Source organism: Cebus imitator, unplaced genomic scaffold (genome assembly GCF_001604975.1).
Source record: "Cebus imitator isolate Cc_AM_T3 unplaced genomic scaffold, Cebus_imitator-1.0 Scaffold14, whole genome shotgun sequence".
NCBI lineage: Eukaryota > Metazoa > Chordata > Mammalia > Primates > Cebidae > Cebus > Cebus imitator.
This window is the reverse complement of record NW_016107329.1, coordinates 12,148,342-12,168,414: the sequence shown is the minus strand read 5'-3', so window position 1 is coordinate 12,168,414 and position 20,073 is coordinate 12,148,342. Positions and strand designations below refer to the sequence as shown.

The following is a 20,073-nucleotide window of genomic DNA, read 5'->3' as shown; positions in this document are numbered from 1 at the left end:
TCTCATCTGATTGTTCTTTCTAGTACTTTCAGTACTATGTGGAACCAGAGATACCATTTACCCAGCAATCCCATTACTGTTATATACCCAAAGGATTATAAATCATTCTACTATAAAACACATGCACACATATGTTTATTATGGCACTATTCGTAATAGTAAAGACTTGGAACCAACCCAAATGCCTATCAGTGATAGACTGAATAAAGAAAATGTGGCACATATACATCATGGAATACTATGCAGCCATAATAAAGAATGAGTTCTTGTTCTTTGCAGGGACATGGATAAAACTGGGAACCATCATTCTCAGCAAAGTAACAAAAGAACAGAAAACCAAATACCACATGTTCTCACTCATAAGTGGGAGTTGAACACTGAGAATACATGGACATACGGATGGGAACATCACCCACTAGGGCCTATCAGGAAGGTGGGGGATAGGGGAGAGATAGCATTAGGAGAAATACCTAATGTAGATGACAGGTTGATGGGTGCAGCAAACCACCATGGCGCATGTATAGCTATGTAACAAACCTGCACATTCTGCACATGTACCCCAGAACTTAAAGTGAAAATATAAAAGAAATGGTGGGAGTAGGCATTCTTGCCTAGCATCACATTGTGGTGGACAAGTTTTAAGTTTTCACTTATTGATTATAAGGTTATCTGTGGGTTTTGCATAAAATTGCCTTACATTATGTTGAGGAACATTCCTTCTATACCTAAACTGTTGAAAGTTTTTGTCAAGATGGGATTTTGAACTTTTTTGAATGCTTTTTCTGCATCAATTGAGATGATCATGTGTTTTTTATCTTTCATTTTGTTAATGTGATATATCACCTGAATTGATTTGCTTATCTATTTCTTCTTTTATGTCAGTCATATTTGCTTTATGTATTTATGTGCTCCAATGTTAGATGCATATATATTTACAAATATGTATTCAGCTGCTCTTGGATGGAAAGTTCTTTATACATTTGTTAGGTTCATTTAGTCAAAAGTACAATTTAAATCCAGTATTTTCTTATGAATTTTCTGTCTGGTTGGTCTGCCCATTGAAGAAAGTGAGATACTGAAGTTCCTTACCTTTTTTTTTTTTTTAGATGGAGTTGCCCTGTCACCCAGGCTGGAGTGCAATGGTGCAGTCTCAGCTCACTACAACCTCTGCCTCCTGGGTTCAAATGATTCTCTTGCCTCAGCTTCCCGAATAGCTGGGATTACAGGCACCTGCCACCATGCTCAGCTAATTTTAGTATTTTTAGTAGAGATGGGGTTTCACTATATTAGCCAGGATGGCCTCGAACACCTGACCTTGTGATCTGCCCACTTTGTCCTCCCAAAGTGCTGGGATTAAAGGCTGAGTCACCACACCTGGCTTGTAGTTCCTATACTTTTATTTCCATTCATATTTGCTTTATGTATTTAGGTGCTCTGACATTAGATGCATATATATTTATAATTGTTATGTTTTCTTGTTGACTTGACTTCTTTTTTGTTAGATATTGGCCTTGTCACTCTGCTCTCTTTCGATTGCCATTTGTGTGAAATAGCTTCTTCCTTCCCTTTGCTTTCAGCCTATGTCCTTAAAGCTTAAGTGGGTACCCTGTAGACAACATACAGTTGGACCCTTTTATTTAAAATCTATTCAACTACTCTATGTCTTTTGATTGGAGAATTTAATTCATTTACATTCAACGTTATTAGTAATTGGTAAAGACTTACCACTGCCATTTTGTTATTTATTTTCTGGTTGTTTTTTAGCTTCTTTGTTCCTTTTCTTCTCTGTTGTCTATCTTTGTGATTTGTCTACTTTTCTGTAGTGCTGAGCTTTGAGCCCTCTCTCTTTATCATTTGTATATCTGCTGTAGGCTTTTGTTTTATGTTTACTATGATGCTTACATAAAACATCTTATAGTTATAATCTACTATTTTAAGCTTATATCAACTTCTATCATCAGAAACTAGACTTTTATCCCCCTTTTCCACAATTTATAATTTTGTTGTTATAATTTACATCTTTTTACATTGGGTATTTTAAACAACTTATTATACTTTTAGATATTAATCATCTTTTTCCTTTTTCTTTTATTTCAATTTTTATTTTAGATTCAGGTGGTACATGTGTAGGTTTGTTGACTGTGGATATTGTTTAATGCTGAGGTTTGGGGTATGAATGATTCTATCACTCACGTACTGAGCATAGTACCTCATAGTTAATTTTTCAATCCTTACTCTCCACCCCATTTCCTTCTCTAGTAATTCCCAGTTTCTATTGTTGGTATCTTGATGTCTATGAGTTGTTGACTGTTTTGACTTATAACCTTCATACTAGAGATATGTGATTTACACATCATTACAACAGTATTGGAATATTCTGGATTTGAGTGTGTATTTACGTCTACCAGTAGGTTTTGTATTTTCATATATATTCGTAATAGTAATTATCTTCTTTTTGTTTCTACTTGAAGAACTTCCTTAAGCATTTCTAGTAGGGCAGGTCCAGTGGTGATGAATTCCTTAAGCTTTTTCTTGTCTGGGAAAAACTATGTCTCCTTCATTACTGAAGGACAGACTTGGTGGGTATAGTATTCTTGGCTGACAGTTTGTCTTTTTCTTTCAGGACTTTGACTATATCATTTCATTCTCTTACGGCCTACAAGGTTTCTGCTGAGAAATCCATTGATATTCTAATGGATATTCCTTTGCATGTGACTTGACATTTTTCTATTGCTAGTTTTAAATTTCTCTCTTTGACTTTTGACAGTTTTATGATAGCGTACTTTAGAGAGAACCCTTTGGATTGTAGCTCTTTGTGTACTTTTGATTTTCATGAATCTGGATGTTCATATCTCACTCAAGACTTGGAAAGTTGTCAGCAATTATTTCATTAAATAATATTTCTGTCCCTTTCTCTGTCTCTTCTCCTTTGAAACTCTCATAATGTGAAAGTTTGTTGGATTGATTATGCTCCTTAAGTCCCATAGACTGTTTTCGCTCTTTTTTATTCTTTTTCTTTTTACTGAGTAATTTAAAAAAAAAATCTTCAGGTTAACAGATTCTTTCTTTGTTTGATCTAGTCTGCTATTGATTGAACTTTTCAGCTCCAGAATTTACCTTTGGTTCTTTTTAGTGATATCTTTTTAATGATATCTATCTCTTTGTTAAATTTATCACTCAGATTATAAATTATTTCTCAATTTCATTGAATTGTTTCTGTATCTTCTCTGTATCTTGCCAAATTTCCTTAAGATTAATATTTTGAACTCATTTTCAGGTAATTTGTAAATTTACATTTCTTTGAGGTTAATTATTGGAGAATTATTCCATTTCTCTGGTAGTGACATGCTTCCTTGCTTTTTAATGTTTTTTTGTGTGTCCCTGCATTGATGTCTGTGCATCAAGTGGTGCAGTCACCTCTTCCAAACTTTACAGAGTGGCTTTTGTATGGGAAGACATTCACCTGAAGATGGGCCTGAGGGTGACAATTGAGCAGGCTATGGTGACTCTGGTTCCACATGGGCACAATGCTGTGGTCTTTGTATAACTTATTTAGTTGCAATCAATGTCTGTGATGACTGCAGGTGCTTCAGTGGTCTAGGCTACTGGAGTTTGTGGCAGTGATGGTGGCTGCATAGGTCATTAGGGAAAGGGCTTTATGGATCCTCCTGGTCTTACTTTTCCCACAGTGGGGTATCTTAGTTATGGGTATCTATCTTGGTGTCAGATCTGACATTGCCCATAGGCAGCCACAGTGGTAGTGGGATCCAGGGCACAGGTGCTCGGAGCAGCTGTGAAGGTGATTTCCTAGGCTCAGGGTCTTGTGAAACTATGGTAGCACCCAAAAGTTGGGGCATAGGTTCACTCTGTAAGGCATTAATGACTGCAGTTTTCCCACTAACCAGGGACTGTTGCTCCATGGCACATTCCAGAAGGTTGGGTCCAGGGGGCTTTGATAGAGCTGTGGTTCTGATCAGCTGATTCCAAGCTGGTTCCAAGCTGATTCTGAATAGGGGAATAGGGTCATAGAGACAAGGTGTTTCTTTCCCTTCCCTATGCAGCCTTACTGGGTTTGTGTGCTCTATAGGTTTTCTGGTCCCGCTTCTTTGATGTTCTCTGGTGCTCTCCTTTAGTTATTTCTGTCAAAAATGTAGTCATTTATTTATTGTTTTGTGGGTGTTTTTGTGTGTGGCAGATAAAAGAGTACTGGGAACTTCTCTTTGACCATCTTGCTAATGCCATTCTTTTTTCTTCTCAATCACTAGTCTTTTTAAAAAAATACTGCATGTGTCACCTATTAGAGACACTTGTATAAAGTTTTTCTTCCCTTAGTAGATTGAAAGCTCCATGAAGCCAAAGACCAGGTCTTACATATCCCCTATTCTTGCCCATAAATCCAAATACATAGAAGGAACTCAGTAAATATTTATTGAACAGTCAGTAATAGCACTTCTGCCAACTGGTAAGACAGGCATGAGATGGTATTTCCTAACTACTGCTTGTTCACTTTTGAGAAAATTCTTCCCTGCATAGGTTGCATTCATAGTTCTGGATATGTAAATGTAAATTTTAGCATTGTTAGGGGGAATTAGATCATGTTTTATACACCTACCACTTTTTTAAATGGGAGAACTGAGGTTTTGTTTTAGATTACCACGCCAGGCTTTTCTCCATTTCATATTTTTCTTCTTTTTATCCATTTATCACATTTGAGTACCTGCTATGTATAAGCCCCAAAAAGCTAATGGTCCATTACCTTTATGAAGTAGGAGGCAAGGTCATTATCTGAAAAGGGTGGAGCTGGAGAATAGTGCTCTGAAGGATTGGGAAGAGTGGAGAAAATTTTTTAAAGTCGTGGCAGAAAGTGAAAAAGAAAAACACAGCAAGATTGGTGAGCAGATTTCAGGAGTCTGCTGCAAGTGATTTTGATTTTATGTATTGAAACAAATTTGCCTGTTTTGTTACTTTGCCCCATAACTTGGCTACTGGACACAAACACAGAGAAAGTGAATAGTAGGAATGATCAATGGTTAGAATTTGGACTAGATGAGTACAAAAACATCATTATCATTATCAATAACAATAGTATCATCATAGTGAGTTAAGAGATTTTGTGGTTTTGGTAAGAGTGTAACAGCAGTGATACACTATGGAACCTAAGCTCGTTAGGGAGGGAAGTGAAGAAAATTTTGATTAATAGGGATAAAGTAGAGGAGGAAGGATCAGTGAACTGGAGGTCTTGATGACCTGAAAGAATAGCGATAGTGGGAATAGTTGAACAAGCAACCTGGAAGTTTGTCATTAGAGAATTTTATGTTTGAATTAGTGATTTTGGAGATGGAGTAGGAAAGGATGATGGAAATTTCCAAAGTGTATGCAGTGGGTGGCTCACATGGAATGGAAGGATGAGGTCATTGAAGATGAGGAAGTCAAGGAACTGAAAGGTCAGCATATTCGATATGCTATACCACACTTTCATGAATTATCTTCCTTTTAAATGGTAATAAAAATACATCCTACACCCAGGCAATTTTACTCTATTCAAAAAATCATTTAGAAGCAAAGTTATTGGGGTGAGGTGAATATATTCTATAGTTTGAATCAATTCATGAGATCTAATAATGTTTAGTAACTGTTTCCTCCATGATCAGTTTTACTATGAAATTTATTGTCTGAATCAAGCTTTTTCTTAGGTGGAGGATGGGATCTTTTTTAGTGTTCACAAGAGACACCTTTAAATGTCAGCTCTAGGACAGCTATTCTAGGCTATTCAAAGTCTATTCTCCAAGGAATTTGAAGAGCTCTCAGAGTGGATATATTAAATTAGCTGTTGCAGTAAGAAAGATGTGGAATTTTCAACCTCTGCTTCTGCTATCCCTTTTGTCTTTGGACATGATCAGATTCTGTCTTCTAAAAAGCATTTCCTGGAACCCTTCTGCCCCCTCAAGCTACCTGTCAACACTCTTCTTCCTTTCCTTGCTATAAATATTTACTTTTCTCTTTATTTATTGAAAACAGCTAATTTTTATTGAACAATATTTTAGGAAAAGCTATAATTCTACCATTATAATACATAGGTTTTGTTATTTAGGGGTATACTTTTCTCTGTTACATATGTACCTTTTTTTTCATAGTTTGAACCACAAACTGTTAAGTCTTATGAGGGTAAAAGATCTGTTTTGTCTGCCACTATATATCTAGTATATATGCCTATCACATCAGAGGGACTCCATAATCAAATGTCAAATGAATGAATGGTGTAAATTTTAAATTTGTATTTTGATTTTTTTCTATTTAATATATTAAGCATTTCCCTTTTTCGTCATAGTCTTTATTATAGTAAAAAAGTGTTTTATTGTTTTAACAGATCATAAATCACTATTTTTTGTAGTTGGTAATTTCAAGTAGTTTACAATCTTTCACTATTACCAACAACCATGTAATGTACAACCTTTGCATTAATGTTTTTGCTTGCTGTTGTTCTTTCATGGAACATTTTTTTTAAAGTTAAATTCTTGGGTGGAATTACTGGACAAAAGTGAGCATTTTCATTTTGGTGAGCTTGTTGAAAGAATTGAATACCTTTTGCCTTCATGCCTTGATTCCTTCCTAAGTGCCTTGGGGTTTGGTTCCTGCCTCTACCACTTCAAAGAAATACTTCTTCCAATGGCTTCCTATTTGCCAAATCAACCTGTTTGTTTTATGTTTTGAGAAACTTCTTGACTTTTCTTGTAACATTTAATACTAATTTACCACTACCTTCTTGAAACCCTACTCTCTTGGCTTCATGACATGTCATTATTTGGTTCTCTTGCTGCCTCCCTGACTGATGTTCTTCCTTGAACCTCTGAAGTGTAACCTTTCCCAAGGTTCTGTCCTATCCCCTCCACTATTATCTCTGTTTTTTTATTTTTTATTTTTTTATTTTTTTGAAACAGAGTCTTACTTTGTTGACCCAGCTGCAGTGTAGTGGTGCGACCTTGGCTTACCGAAGCATTGACCTCCAGGCTCAAGCTATCATCCCACCTCAGCCTCCTGAGTAGCTGGGACCACAGGCACATGCCACCATGGCCAGCTAATTTTTAAAAAGATTTTTGTAGAGATGAGGTCTCACTATGTTGCCCAGGCCAGTCTCAAGCTCCCAGGCTCAAGCAGTCTGCCCTCCTCAGCCTCCCAAGGTGCTGGGATTAGTCATGAGCCTCTGTGCCTGGCTTTCCTCTGTACTTTAATAACTCCCAAATTATTATCTCTAGCCCTGACTTCTTTCTTAAGCTTCAGATTGGGATTGCTTGATTTCCCATTAATGTTCCATATTATATACTCATCATGTCTAAAAGTGAATTAATTTCCACCCTCCAAATCAGTTCCCTGTAGCTATTTCATTTCTGATAATGCTGTTCCCATTCCTAAAGTCTGGACATCATGGAGACATTTCGATCCTTTCTCTTCCTTTGCTCTACCTATTCCATTAGTTGCCTTCCTATATGAATTCTAATTCTTCACTGTCCCTTACTTTGTTTTCAATTTTTTTTTCTGAATTGATTTATTCATTTATTTAACAAATATTTATTGAGAACTACCATGAACCAGGTACTATTTATGGTACCAAGGATGTAGCAGTGAACATAACAGATAAAAATTCTGGCTCTCTTGGAGCTGATAGTCTAGTGGAGGAAGACACACAAGCAGATAAGTAAAATACATAGAATGTCAGATGATAAAAAGTTATATGGAGAAAAATCAGGGAATTTGGAGAGACATGGTCAGGACAGGATGTGTATGTATATGTGCACATTTTTTAATTGGGTGATTTAGGGAAGCTAACTGAGAAAGTGATATTTGAGCAAAGATTTGGAGGCAGTCAGGAAAGAGCCAGGCAGATGTGGGAGAGGTTGAGGGAGTATCCCAGGCAGGAGAAGTAGCAAATGTAAAGGCCCTAAGATGGGGGAGAACATACGTGTTCCAGAAATAGCAACATGGCCAGTGTGACTGAAGCAGAATGAGTAAAAGGAAGAGTAATAGAGGTGAGGTCAGAGAGGTAAGGGGAGAGAATCAGATCATGTAGGGCCTTATAGGTCATTGTAAAGACTTTGGCTTTGTGTTATGAGTGAAATAGAAGCCAATGGAGGGTTTTGAGCAAAGGAATGACCTGATTTGACCTATTTTATTGGTAAGAAAACTTTAGCTGCTGGGTTGAGACTAGACTGTAGCAGGGCAAGGGTAGAAGTGGGGAGTAAGTAAGGAGACTATTGCAGTAAGCTAGGTCAGAGTTGATTGCTTGGACCAGACTAGTGGTAGTGAAAGTGGTGAAAGATTGTTAAATTCTGAATTTACAGTTGATTGAATGTGGCATGTGAGAGGAAACAGTGATGTCAAGGATGATGACTTTGACATTTTGGCCTCAACTGGAAGAATATGTGTGTGTGTGTGTGTGTGTGTGTGTGTGTGTGTGTGTGTGTGTTTAATTTCTAGTTTCTTGGACTCTCATAATATATATTTTATTCTGTTCTATACCTTAATTACTTTTCACCTGGGCTGTATCAATAATCATGATAAATGTTCAGTGGTGAATCTGATCTCCTCTTCCAGCCTCTCTCCTCACTCCAGTTCACCCTTTATAAAATGAGGCACTAATCATATCTTCAGTGGTTTCCCATTGTACTTAATTCAGTAGGTGGACTCCTCTGTCTTGCATACAAGGCCCTCCATAATATGAACCCAGCCTATTCCTTTGCTATTCCCTTATATCTTCCAAATAAAGTGGCTCGCTGCTCCTTGGATTTCGTGTTTATCAACATGTAACACGTTATAGATGATGCTTATTTGGAATCACATAATGGTTAAGAATATAGACTGTAGTTGGATACCCCAGATTTGAATCATAATTTCATTTCTCATTGTGTCTTTGGGCAGTTTAATCTCTATATCTTGTTTTCTATCTCTAAAATAGGGATAATATTAATAGCAATCTACTTCATATAGATAGAGGTGTTTTGAGGATTAAATGAGTTTATATTTAAAACATATAAACAGTGTCTGACCAACATGTTAAGTGCTCTAATGTCTCGGCTGTTGTTATTGTTACCATTTTTAATGTCTCTTTCTCTGTTCACTGTAATATCAGGTGTGTGAGGGCAGGGATTTTTATCTGCTTTGTTCACTGTTCTATCCCTATTGCCTATAACAGTGCCTGACATAAAATAATAATAATAAATCCTCAGTAAATATTTGTGAAATGAATAATTGCAGTCTCCTTAGCCCAAGATGTCTGCTATTGCTGCCTCTTCCCCCTACTATCTTCTCTTAAGAACCTGTCCAAACTACAAGGCTTATCATGAGCACCATGTATTCCTTGGAACAATTTGTGATTTTCTGATCTTTCTCCCCAAGCTAAGTTTAATATCTCATTTCTTTGAATTCCCATAATAACTTACTTATGATTTTCTTACATCTGTTTCATTTCTTTGCCTTTCATCTTAGTCATTTGTATCTAATCTCGCTTACTAGATATTAAGTTCTCAATGCACTGACTGTGTCTTAATCCCTTGTGATGCTAGTATAATGCCTTGAAGATGGTAGATGCTCAATAGACATTTGCTGATTGAATTGAATCTGTTCTACTATTTATATACTTAGTTGTATACAAATTTTCAGATTTCTAAGTCATACTTCCAACATATTAAATCTCTGTGCAATTTATTTCTTGAACATTTAGGTATCCTAAATGTTCAAGCTTAGAAAATCTATACTTTTTAATCTGTAGTTGTAGAATAAATAAATTTGTCTTGAACAAATCTTGTTTTAACTGTCTAAAGACTTTAGCCCAGATTATGAAATTGTCCTGCATATATGATCATAAAGGGAAAGTTTTATCAAATATGGCAATATACAGCTAGAATTCAATGATCTAGTAACATCACCTAAGAACTCAGATGAAAAAAGGCTTTGTGCAGATAAAGTACGTATCACAAGATCCATGCACTTAAGCTCATGCATGTTATATAGGGTAAGCTTCTGAAGTACTTATAATTTAGTTACTCATCATTATGCTTAAATCATGATTATCAGATTTCCTAGCCAACAGCTGTAGAGAGGCCATTTAGAAATGTTTACAAGGCTCATCGAATAGTAGGAGGGAGAGACAGCTGACTCTAAGGAAGGAGACAGAAAAACAAAAAACAGGCCAAGAACTCATAGCATTGTGGGACTAATTGCCCTATATGGCTTAAATAAGTCTTGAGGGCATCAACGTGTTATAACATAGCTCAATAATTGATGTTCATAATAATGACCCAAATTCATCAAAAAACAATTAATTGTGATCATCTACCATATTCTACTTGTGAAGATAAGCAATGAGTATTGGGTGTTTAAATATCCATCCAAAAGATTAAATTTAAAATGGTTTTGTGTATAAAGGAATAAACCCTGAACTAGCTGGACAACTTGACTGACTCATTCCTGAGTTACAATCAAGGTTTTTCTTCATTCAACGTATACCTTTCTGTTCAAGCCCCTCTAACTAGAATTGAAATGCAATGGTAAGGCAACATGAGGCAGTAAATCTATAAAAATGAATTGTTCATTCACACTACATTTATAAAATAGGAAATACGATTATAGAACAAATGTTGACTGATTGAAATGCTGTATGCTCAATCATGTTAGTGTTTATTTGATAAGGAATGCCATTTGTTTAGCTTTGCTCATTTATTCAGTCACTGTGGCCTGGAATTTTATTAGGTGCTGTATAGCTGTATATCTCTGCTCATCAGAATGCTGAGAGAATCTTAAATTGAATGAGACTGTATATGAAGTTGGAGCTTTTTAGCTTTGGGAGTGAAGATGAGAAGACTTTAGTTTTGAAGGTTTTCTATTTTAAATGTCTTTGTTTTGTTTTATTTCATTTATATATGGGTGCCAGAACATAGAAGTGACTAATAGTCTGGCAGTATTCATTACTTGTTTAACTTTATTCTGAAAACTTTCATCTTCCTAAAAGTCTTTCAGTGACTATCCAGGGAGAGATTGAGAGCCAAGAAAATCTCCTGAAATGGAATCATTTATAACTGATGTGTTTCTGAATAATGGAGAAAACTTAAATTTAATTTTAAAAGTACTGCAATACTAAACAGCTCTTATATTTGAAATAAATTATTCAACTAATTTTTTGTTCTCCCTTGGAGCCAGTTAGCAAATATCTTTTGTGTTGCAGTGAGATTACAGCAAATGATTTCATGGAAACTTTTATCCAGATGTTGTATTTTATTTTATTAGCTGATAATATCTGTGCCTTTATTATATAGAAACTAGTACAATAAATATTTGAATGAATAGGTTTAGAAACCAGATAATTTGGAAGGATAATTTCAAAGCTTGAATGAACTATGACATTTAGAGCCAGCATCTTAGATCATCATGTAACATATTGTACAATACACGTTACAGTGAAATAGATTTTAAAATTTCATACTCTAAGCAAAATATTTTAGGAAGAATTTTTCTTTTTTTAAAAGAATAAAATAAATAGGTTTTTAGTCCCCCACATCCAAATATTTTTGTGTCCATTTTACCCTCTTGATAAAGGCAGAAAAGGGTTTTTAATTGTTGCAAATGCAGATTAAGAGTTGTTAACCTCTAAAGACTATATAGCTAAATTAAAATCAGTTCAGAATGATGTGGTATGTTATATAAATGTAACATTTTATACAGCATTACAATTTCCTTATAATCACTATAAGTGACTTTTTAGAATTTATTAATTGATCTAAAAATAAAAGACCCAATGCGTGTTAACATAAATAGCATTTTAATAAACAATAATTTCTACTGTTTCATCAAGAGCATTCTTAAGTGAAATGTGAAATGCATATGGTCCTTCTTTTCTTTTCCTTCCCTTTTTCCTCCCTTCCTTCCTTTCTCTTTCTCTCTCTCTCTCTCTTTTTCCTTTTCTTTTTCTTTTTTGACAGAGTCTTCCTCTTGTTGCCCAGGCTGGAGTGCAGTGGCATGATCTTGGCTCACTCCAACCTCTGCCTTCCAGGTTCAAGCAATTGTCCTGCTTCAGCCTCCCGAGTAGCTGGGATTACAGGTGCCTGCTACCACACTTGGCTAATTATTGTATTTTTAATAGAGATGGGGTTTCACTGTGTTGGCCAGGCTGGTCTCGAACTCCTGACCTCAGGTAATCCACCCACATCAGCCTCCCAAAGTGCTGGGATTACAGGCGTGAGCCCCCGTGCCCAGACTGAAATGGCATTTCTTTCTCTGAAAATGCATAATGGTAAAGAATACAATGTCCACTAGTATAGTTTGGTGTAGTATAGTTTGCCTTAATCCAAGAAAGGCGCCAACAGTTTTTTCATCACTATTTTTTGAATAACAGCTCTATTATGATATAATCAACATACCATATACTTTACCCATTTAAAGTGCCTAATTCATTGGTTTTTTTAGCACATTAACAGAGTTGTGCAACTATTATCATAATCATTTTTAGAGACACAAAAGGAAACCCTGCACCTATAAGTAGTCACTTCCCATTTTTCCCAAACCCTCCCCTCTTCCATCTTCTCGGAATCATTTATCTACTTTCTATCTCTATATATTTGACCACTGTGGACATTTCATTTAAATTGAATCATACAATATATAATCTTCTATGTCTGGCCTTTTCACTTAGCATAATATTTTCAAGGTTCATCCATATGGTAGCATGAATCAATGTTTCAGTCTTTTTATGCTTGAATGATATTCTATTATATGGTTATATTTCATTTATCCATTCGTCAGTGGATGGACATTAGGTTGTTTCCATTTTTGCCTGTTATAAATAATGCTGCTCTCAATATTTGTGTACATGCTTTTGTGTAAACATTTTTTTCAATGCTCTTGAGTATATGCCTACAAGTGGGATTGCTGGGTCATATGGTAACTCTCTGTTGAACTTTTTGAGGAACTTCCAGACTGTTTTCCAAAGAGGCTGCACCATATTACATTTTCACAAGCAATATATGAGGGTTCCAATTACTCTTCATTCTTGCCAACACTTGTCTATTTTTTATTATATCCTTCCTAGGATATAATAATTTGAAGTGATATTTCAATTGTGGTTTTGATTTGAATTTTCCTAAAGACTAATAATTTTTTCATGTGCTCATTGGTTACTTATATATCTCCTTTGGAGAAATGTATATTCAGATCCTTTGCCCATTTTTCAATTGAGTAGTTTTTTTTTTTAGTTGTAAGAGTTCTTTACATATTTTGGATATGAGTCCCTTATAAGGTAGTTAACTTGCAAATACTGTCTTTCATTCTATGAGTTGTTTCTTCATTTAACTTGTGTGAAGAAAGTGAAAGAAAGGGAGTATTGTCATCTTTACAGTATTAAGTCCTCCAGTCTATGAACGTGGGATGTCTTTTCATTTACTTAGATCTTCTTTACTTTCTTTCAACAATGTTTTGTAGCTTTCAGTATATGTTCCACCCATGTTTTGTTAAGTTTATTCCTAAACTTTTATGCTGTAAAGTTTAATGTCTAATTTATCTCTTATTCCTTTTGTGGCTTCTCCTTTAGGTATTATTTTGAAGAAATTATTACCTAACCCAAGGTTATAAGGATTTATATCAATGTTTTCTTCTAAGAGTTTTGTAGTTTTAGCCTTTACATTTGGGTCTGTGATCCATTTTTTATTTTATTTTTTTATTTTGGCAAGCCTGTATTGACAACCCGCACTGAGAAATGCACTGATGCAGTCAATATCTGAAGATGAACTATAAAAACGTAAGTGTAAAACAGTGTCTTAGAGTCCCTGAGAAATACACTCTAAGTTGTAGTTTAGAATGTAAGTAGTTTGTTGGGAAATGTACTCTGATCAACCCTTCTGGGGAAGTGAAGGAAAGAGCAGCAAAAGGAATTGAGCTGTTAGTACAGTCTTCACAGGAGCTCTGGGACTGGGCTGGCAAAATGAGAATAGTCACACGTTGAAGCAAGGAGGCCTTTGTACCCTACCCTCTTCACCAACTAATCAAGGGATTTGCACTACCCTGGGGAAAAGAGGGTCTTTTTGGACAAAGGCAATTTGTCCAAATCATTTAGGGATTTGGCTGAGACTCAGTGCCTCCGAGTCCTGAAGCAAGGAACAAGATAACATACACCTCACAGTGGCACAGTGGCACAGTGTTAAGACTCAATAGAGGAACTGTGTTGGGATACTATGGGGGAAAGAAAAGACAATTAATATGTGGATATGTCTCTATGTCAGTGAAAACTTTCATAGAAGAGGTGATATTTGGACTGCCTTGCAATATAGAGGTATATTTATCAGTTGTTATACAGAAATAGTATTCCACACACAGGGAGATACATAAGCAAAGCCTGGCACTTTTTATTTATTATTATTTTTTTAGATAGAGTTTCCCTTGGTTGCCCTGGCTGGAGTGCAATGGTGTGTTCTCGACTCACTACAACTTCTGCCTCCCAGGCTCAAGCAATTCTTGTGCCTCAGCTTCTCAAGTAGCTGAGATTACAGGCATGCACCACCATGCCCGGCTAATTTTTGTATTTTTAGTAGAGATAGGTTTTCACTATGTTGGCTGGACTGGTCTCAAACTCCTGGCCTCAAGTGATCTGCCCACCTCAGCCTCCCGAAGTGCTGGGATTACAGGCTTTAGCCATTGCACCTGGCCGAAAGAAACATATGTTACTCAGAGTTGCTTAGAGTGTAGGGTCCAGGAGGAGGGATTGAAGTGGAGGACAGTGAGGTGGTGACAGAGATCAAACTGCAGAAGTGGCAGAGTCTAGATTATGGAGAGAAAAATGGCATGCTCAGAAGTTTGTATTTTATTCTAACAGCAAGACAGCCCTTTAAGCAAAGGAAGATCTTGTATGATCCATGTTTTATTTAATTTTTATATGTGGTATGAGGAGTAAATCCAACTTCATTCTTTTACATGTGGATATCCAGTTGCCCCAGCACCATTTGTTGAAGACTGTTTTTCCTCTATTGAATTATCTTGACACTCTTGTCAAAAATCAGTTGATTGTAAATGTAAGCATTTATTTCTAGACTTTCAATTCTACTCCATTAATCTATATGTTTGTCCTTATGCCAGCAGTACTACACTGTCTTGATGACTGTAGCTTTGTTGTAAATTTTGCAATCAGGAAGTGTGAGTCCTATAACTTTGTTCTTTATCAAGATTGGTTTTAGCTATTCTGTGCCCCTGAATTTCCATATGAATTTTAAGATCAGCCTGTCAATTTCTTTTTTTTTTTTAAGATGGAATCTTGATCTGTCACCCAGGCTGGAGTGCAATGGTGCGATCTCAGCTCACTGCAACCTCCACCTCCCAGGTTCAAATGATTCTCCCACCTCAGCCTCCCAAGTAGCTGGGATTACAGGCGCGTGCCACAACCATCGGCTAATTTTTTGTATTTTTTAGCAGAGACGAGGTTTCACCATGTTGGCCAGGCTGGTCTTGAACTCCTGACCTTGTGATCCACCTGACTCGGCCTCCCAAAGTGCTGGGATTACACGTGTGAGCCATGGTGCCCAGCCACTCAGCCTGTCAATTTCTACAAAGATTCTGGCTGAGATTTTGATAAGGTTGTGTTTAATTTGTAGATCAGTTTGGGGAGTATTGCCATCTTAACAATATTAAGTCCTCCAGTCTATGAACGTGGGATGTCTTTTCATTTGCTTAGATCCTCTTTACTTTCAATAATATTTTGTGATTTTCAGTATAAATTCTACACGTCTTTTGTCGTATTTATTCCTAATGTTTCATTTTATTTTGATGCTATTGTAAATAGGATTGTTTCTTAAATTTCATTTTTTAATAGTTCATTGCAAAAATAGAATTAGAGCTAATTTTTAATATTGACCTTGTGTACTGCAAACTTGCTGAACTTGTTTATTAGCTTTAGTAGGGTCTTTGTGTGTGTGTGGATTCCTTAGACTGTGCTCTATATAATATTATGTTATCTGCAAATAGAGATAGTTTTCTGGATGGCTTTCATTTCTTTTTATTGCCTAATTTCATAACTGTAACCTCTAGTAACAATGTGTTGAATAGAAGTGGTAAGAGCAGACATCATTGTCCTGTTAGGGGGAAAATATCCAGTCTTTTATCACTTAACATAATGCTAGCTCTGGCTCTTTTCTAGGTACCCTTTGATCTGGTTGAGGAAGTTTTTTTCTATCCCTAATTTGTTGAATATTTTTGTCATGAGAGAGGGTATTGAATTTTGTCAACAATTTTTCCATATCTATTGAGATATTCATGACTTTTCCCCCTTTATTCCATTCGTATGATATATTAATTGATTTTCTGATATTAAACCTACCTTGCATAGGATAAATTTCATTTGCTTGTGTTATACAATCCTTTTTATATATTGCTGGATTCAGTTTGCTAGTATTTTGTTGAAGATTTTTATGACTATTTTCATAAGAGATATTGGTCTATAGTTTTCTTATATCTTTTTCTGGTTTTGGTAACAAGTTAATACTGATCTCATAGAATGAGTTGGGAAGTATACCCTCCTCTTATATTTCCTGGAAGAGTTTGAGAAGGATGGGTATTAATTGTTCTTTAAATGTTTACTCAAATTCATCAGGGAAGCCATCTAAACCTAGGTTTTCTTTGTGAGTAGTCTTTTGATTATGAATTCAATCACTTGTTTTAGGTCTATACATATTTTCTATTTCTTCCTGAATCGGTGTTGGTAGTTTTTGTTTTTCTAGGTACTTTTCCATTTCATCTAAGTTATATAATTTGTATACATACAGTTGTTCATCGTATTCCCTTGTAATCCTTTATGTATGCGTATGGTCAATAGTAATGTTCGCTCTTTCATTCTGCATTTTAGTAATTTGAATCTATTTTTTGCTTCATCAGTCTAACTAAAGGTTTGTCAATTTTGTGGATATTTTCACAGAAAAAAAATAGCCTTTTGAAAAGGGAAGTAGCAAATTAATCATTTGAAGGCAGCTAAAGTAACCCCTATATAGTGGCCTCACTGACAGTGTGTTCTTGGTCACATGTTCCTTAACCTCCTGGAACCTCAGTTGCCTCATCTATAAAATAGGGTGATATGGCTTGCCTCATAGATTTGTCTTTAGAATTAGATAAATTAACATGTAAAATCTCTAGTGCAAGACCTATTTATGACAAATACTCTACCTTTCAGTAAATGTTCATATCTTTTTCTGTCAGATTATTGTGCTGACCCTTGTTTTACTGCATTATTTTTCAGTAGCCAGATTTTATTTAATAAATTAAACATTAAAAATGACTTCTCTTTTAAATTCTGAAAAAATATTTTTGTGCTTTTTCTTCTACCATATAATCAAGATGATATTTATTTTCACTAAAATTTAAGCATATAACCAATTGCAGAATATAAACAGGTGAAATAGTGGTTTAATATTAATCATAGATGAATATAAAAGCACAACTGACATTGTATATAATAAATTATCATACTCTGTATTATTTTTATCTTTTTCTCAGCTAAGTAGTAATTTTATTTCCTATTAAATATCCATAGAGATAATTTCTTTTTTCTTAAAGTAGAGCACCATCTCTCAGATAACTTTAACATTTCTTAGACAATTCTGACCTTTTAATGAACTTTATGATAGTTTGGCACTGTTATAAATTATGAAACAGAAACTCTAAAAGGTTATCAAAACTTTTCTCAAATTGTGGTATATAATTTATTCAGGTAAAGAAAGGTAACTCTAATCAATTTTTATATTTTATTAAAAGTTTCTACATCCTATTAGTAGGATTTATATTCTCTCTTTCCTAAGTATCTTTTGTCCTAACTTCCTCCATAGGTATGCACCTTTATTGCTTGCCAGTAACTTGGGGAAATAAGAACATTTCTTCTAGACTTTGAGTCAATAAAAAGTGACTCCTTTATGGAAATAGGAATTGAATGCTACTGTCTCGTGTATGAACTCGGTATTTGGCCTAGATCTTTTCCATTTCTCTGAAATGAGGAAGATGTTATGGCACCTCACTTTATAGGTGCCTGATCAGCTGTTGTAACATGTATCTTCATGAACCCTATTTACTGCTTTCATCCTATGGATTACCAGTACAGCAGGAATAATTGAATTGCCAAACAGGATTATGATAGAACCTCTGTAGCCCAGCCACAAGTAGATAACAAAACATCATGATTCTAACACTGATGGTAGGAAAGCATCACCCAGGGATGTCAATAGAATTTTCAGGGGTAACTTTCATCTCAATAGGCCTCCAACTCTAACCAGAAGACATGTTTTGCCATGGAATATAGAAAGTGAAAACTCATGAGTGAATGAGAAAAATTCATTCTCAAGAAACCTGCATTAGCGAGCTAATGCATGTCATTAGTAATGTGATCTTAAGGGAATTATTAAACATCTCCAAGCTTCAATTTCCATGTCTGTAAAATGTGGGTGGTGATAACAAAAATGTTGAGAAATTTTAATAAGATAATTCATGTAAAGTATTTAACACAGTGCCCAGTTCATTGTAAGGAATTTTCTTAAAGTTTTTTCAATATAATTTCTCTCTTATGACCCACTTGGGTGTTGTAACAGGTCCATTAAAGCTTTCTTTTACTATATCTGAAATTTTTGTTCTGTATTCTTCAGATCAGTGCTTTTATTACCGATATGGTTTGGATTTGTGTTCCTGCCCAAATCATGTCGAATTGTAATCCCCAGTGTTGGAGGAGGGACCTGGTAGCAGGTGATTTGGATTATGGAGGCAGATTTTTCCTTGCTTTTCTCAAGAGAGTGAGTGAGTTCTCAGGAGATCTGCTTGTTTAAAGGTGTGTAGCACCTCCGTCCTTCTCTCTCTTCCTCCTGTTTTGGCCATGTAAGATGTGCCTCTTCCCCCTTGCCCTCACCATGATTGAAAGTTTCCCGAGGCCTCTCCACCTATCCTTCCTGTACAGCCTGCAGAACCATGAGCCAATTAAACCTCTTTTCTTTATAAATAACTCAGTCTCAAGTATTCTTTATAGCAGTGCAAGAACAGACTAATACAACCATTTAAGTTAGCTTTTATGGTTCCTCTTACTTTTACCTCTATGTCCCAGTTTTTTTCATTTTTTTGTTGTATGAGTGATTTTCAGGCTTTTCATCATTCTGGAAACCCTCCTTGGATCCTATTCTCAGTTGTTTATTTCCTTTATAATGTACCACACAGAACTGTACCCCATACTTTAGAGATTATTTGTACAGCCTAGCCTTCCTTTGATTCAGTTATTAGGCTTTTATCAGTGTAAACTAAGATTACTGTAGAATTTTCTTTTCAGTGGCTATTTTATGACCTGTGACCAGATCAAAGGAACCATTTTTCAGATAAGAGACATATTCGAAATTACAGTTCTGAACACTGATTCAAGAATTGTTTTCTTCAGCTCTTAGTATTTACATGCTGGTCTCATCAGTAATCTATTTGCTTAGAGACATTTACTGGAAAACTGAAACAGCATTTGTAATTATATATTAGATATTTTATTCTTATACCTATGTACCCAGATTTGATTGGTTAACTTAAAAGCACCAACATTTTCCATATTTGTTGTTCAAATTTTATTTAGGTAGACTAGGTTATAGACCATTGACTTCAAATGGAATTGTGAAGCTAATCTTTATCTGAAGCTTAGGTGATGAAAGGCTTTTTTTTCCAAGCAAAACTAATGATACTCCCGAGTTAAATGAAAATCACCTAACCTGGAAACCGAGAGCATGTTGTTTCCTCAGCACTGCTTTCTTTCTCTGCCCTCTGGGTAGAGGAGAGAGGGCATTATGGGGAAAGGCTGCGGAAGTCAGAGCAGCCGATCTATGGCTAACCTGAATGACATTGTTAAAGGTAAAAGAAATTGCAAAAGAGAGAATCAGTTTTTAGTATATAGTATATAGCCTATATATAGAATTCTATATATAATCTATATATAATAATCTGTTATATATATATATCCATATATAATCTATATATAGCCTATATATAGAATTCTATATATAGACTATATATAGAATCAGTATATAGGGCTGTTATTTGCAAATA

General features: G+C 35.4%; 1 protein-coding gene across 8 annotated transcripts in view; it reads left to right on the top strand.

The window, feature by feature from the left end:
* Nucleotides 1–20,073, top strand: part of EDA (ectodysplasin A) — a 435,794-nt gene that overhangs the window by 55,276 nt on the left and 360,445 nt on the right. The window contains exon 2 of one of the 8 annotated variants that reach the window (XM_037729319.1): nucleotides 2,624–2,707. The exons of the other annotated variants lie outside the window; for them this stretch is intronic. Coding sequence (XP_037585247.1) covers nucleotides 2,624–2,674 — 51 coding nt within the window. The 3' untranslated portion in view covers nucleotides 2,675–2,707. The remainder of the gene's footprint in view (nucleotides 1–2,623; nucleotides 2,708–20,073) is intronic. 8 annotated transcript variants of the gene reach the window in all.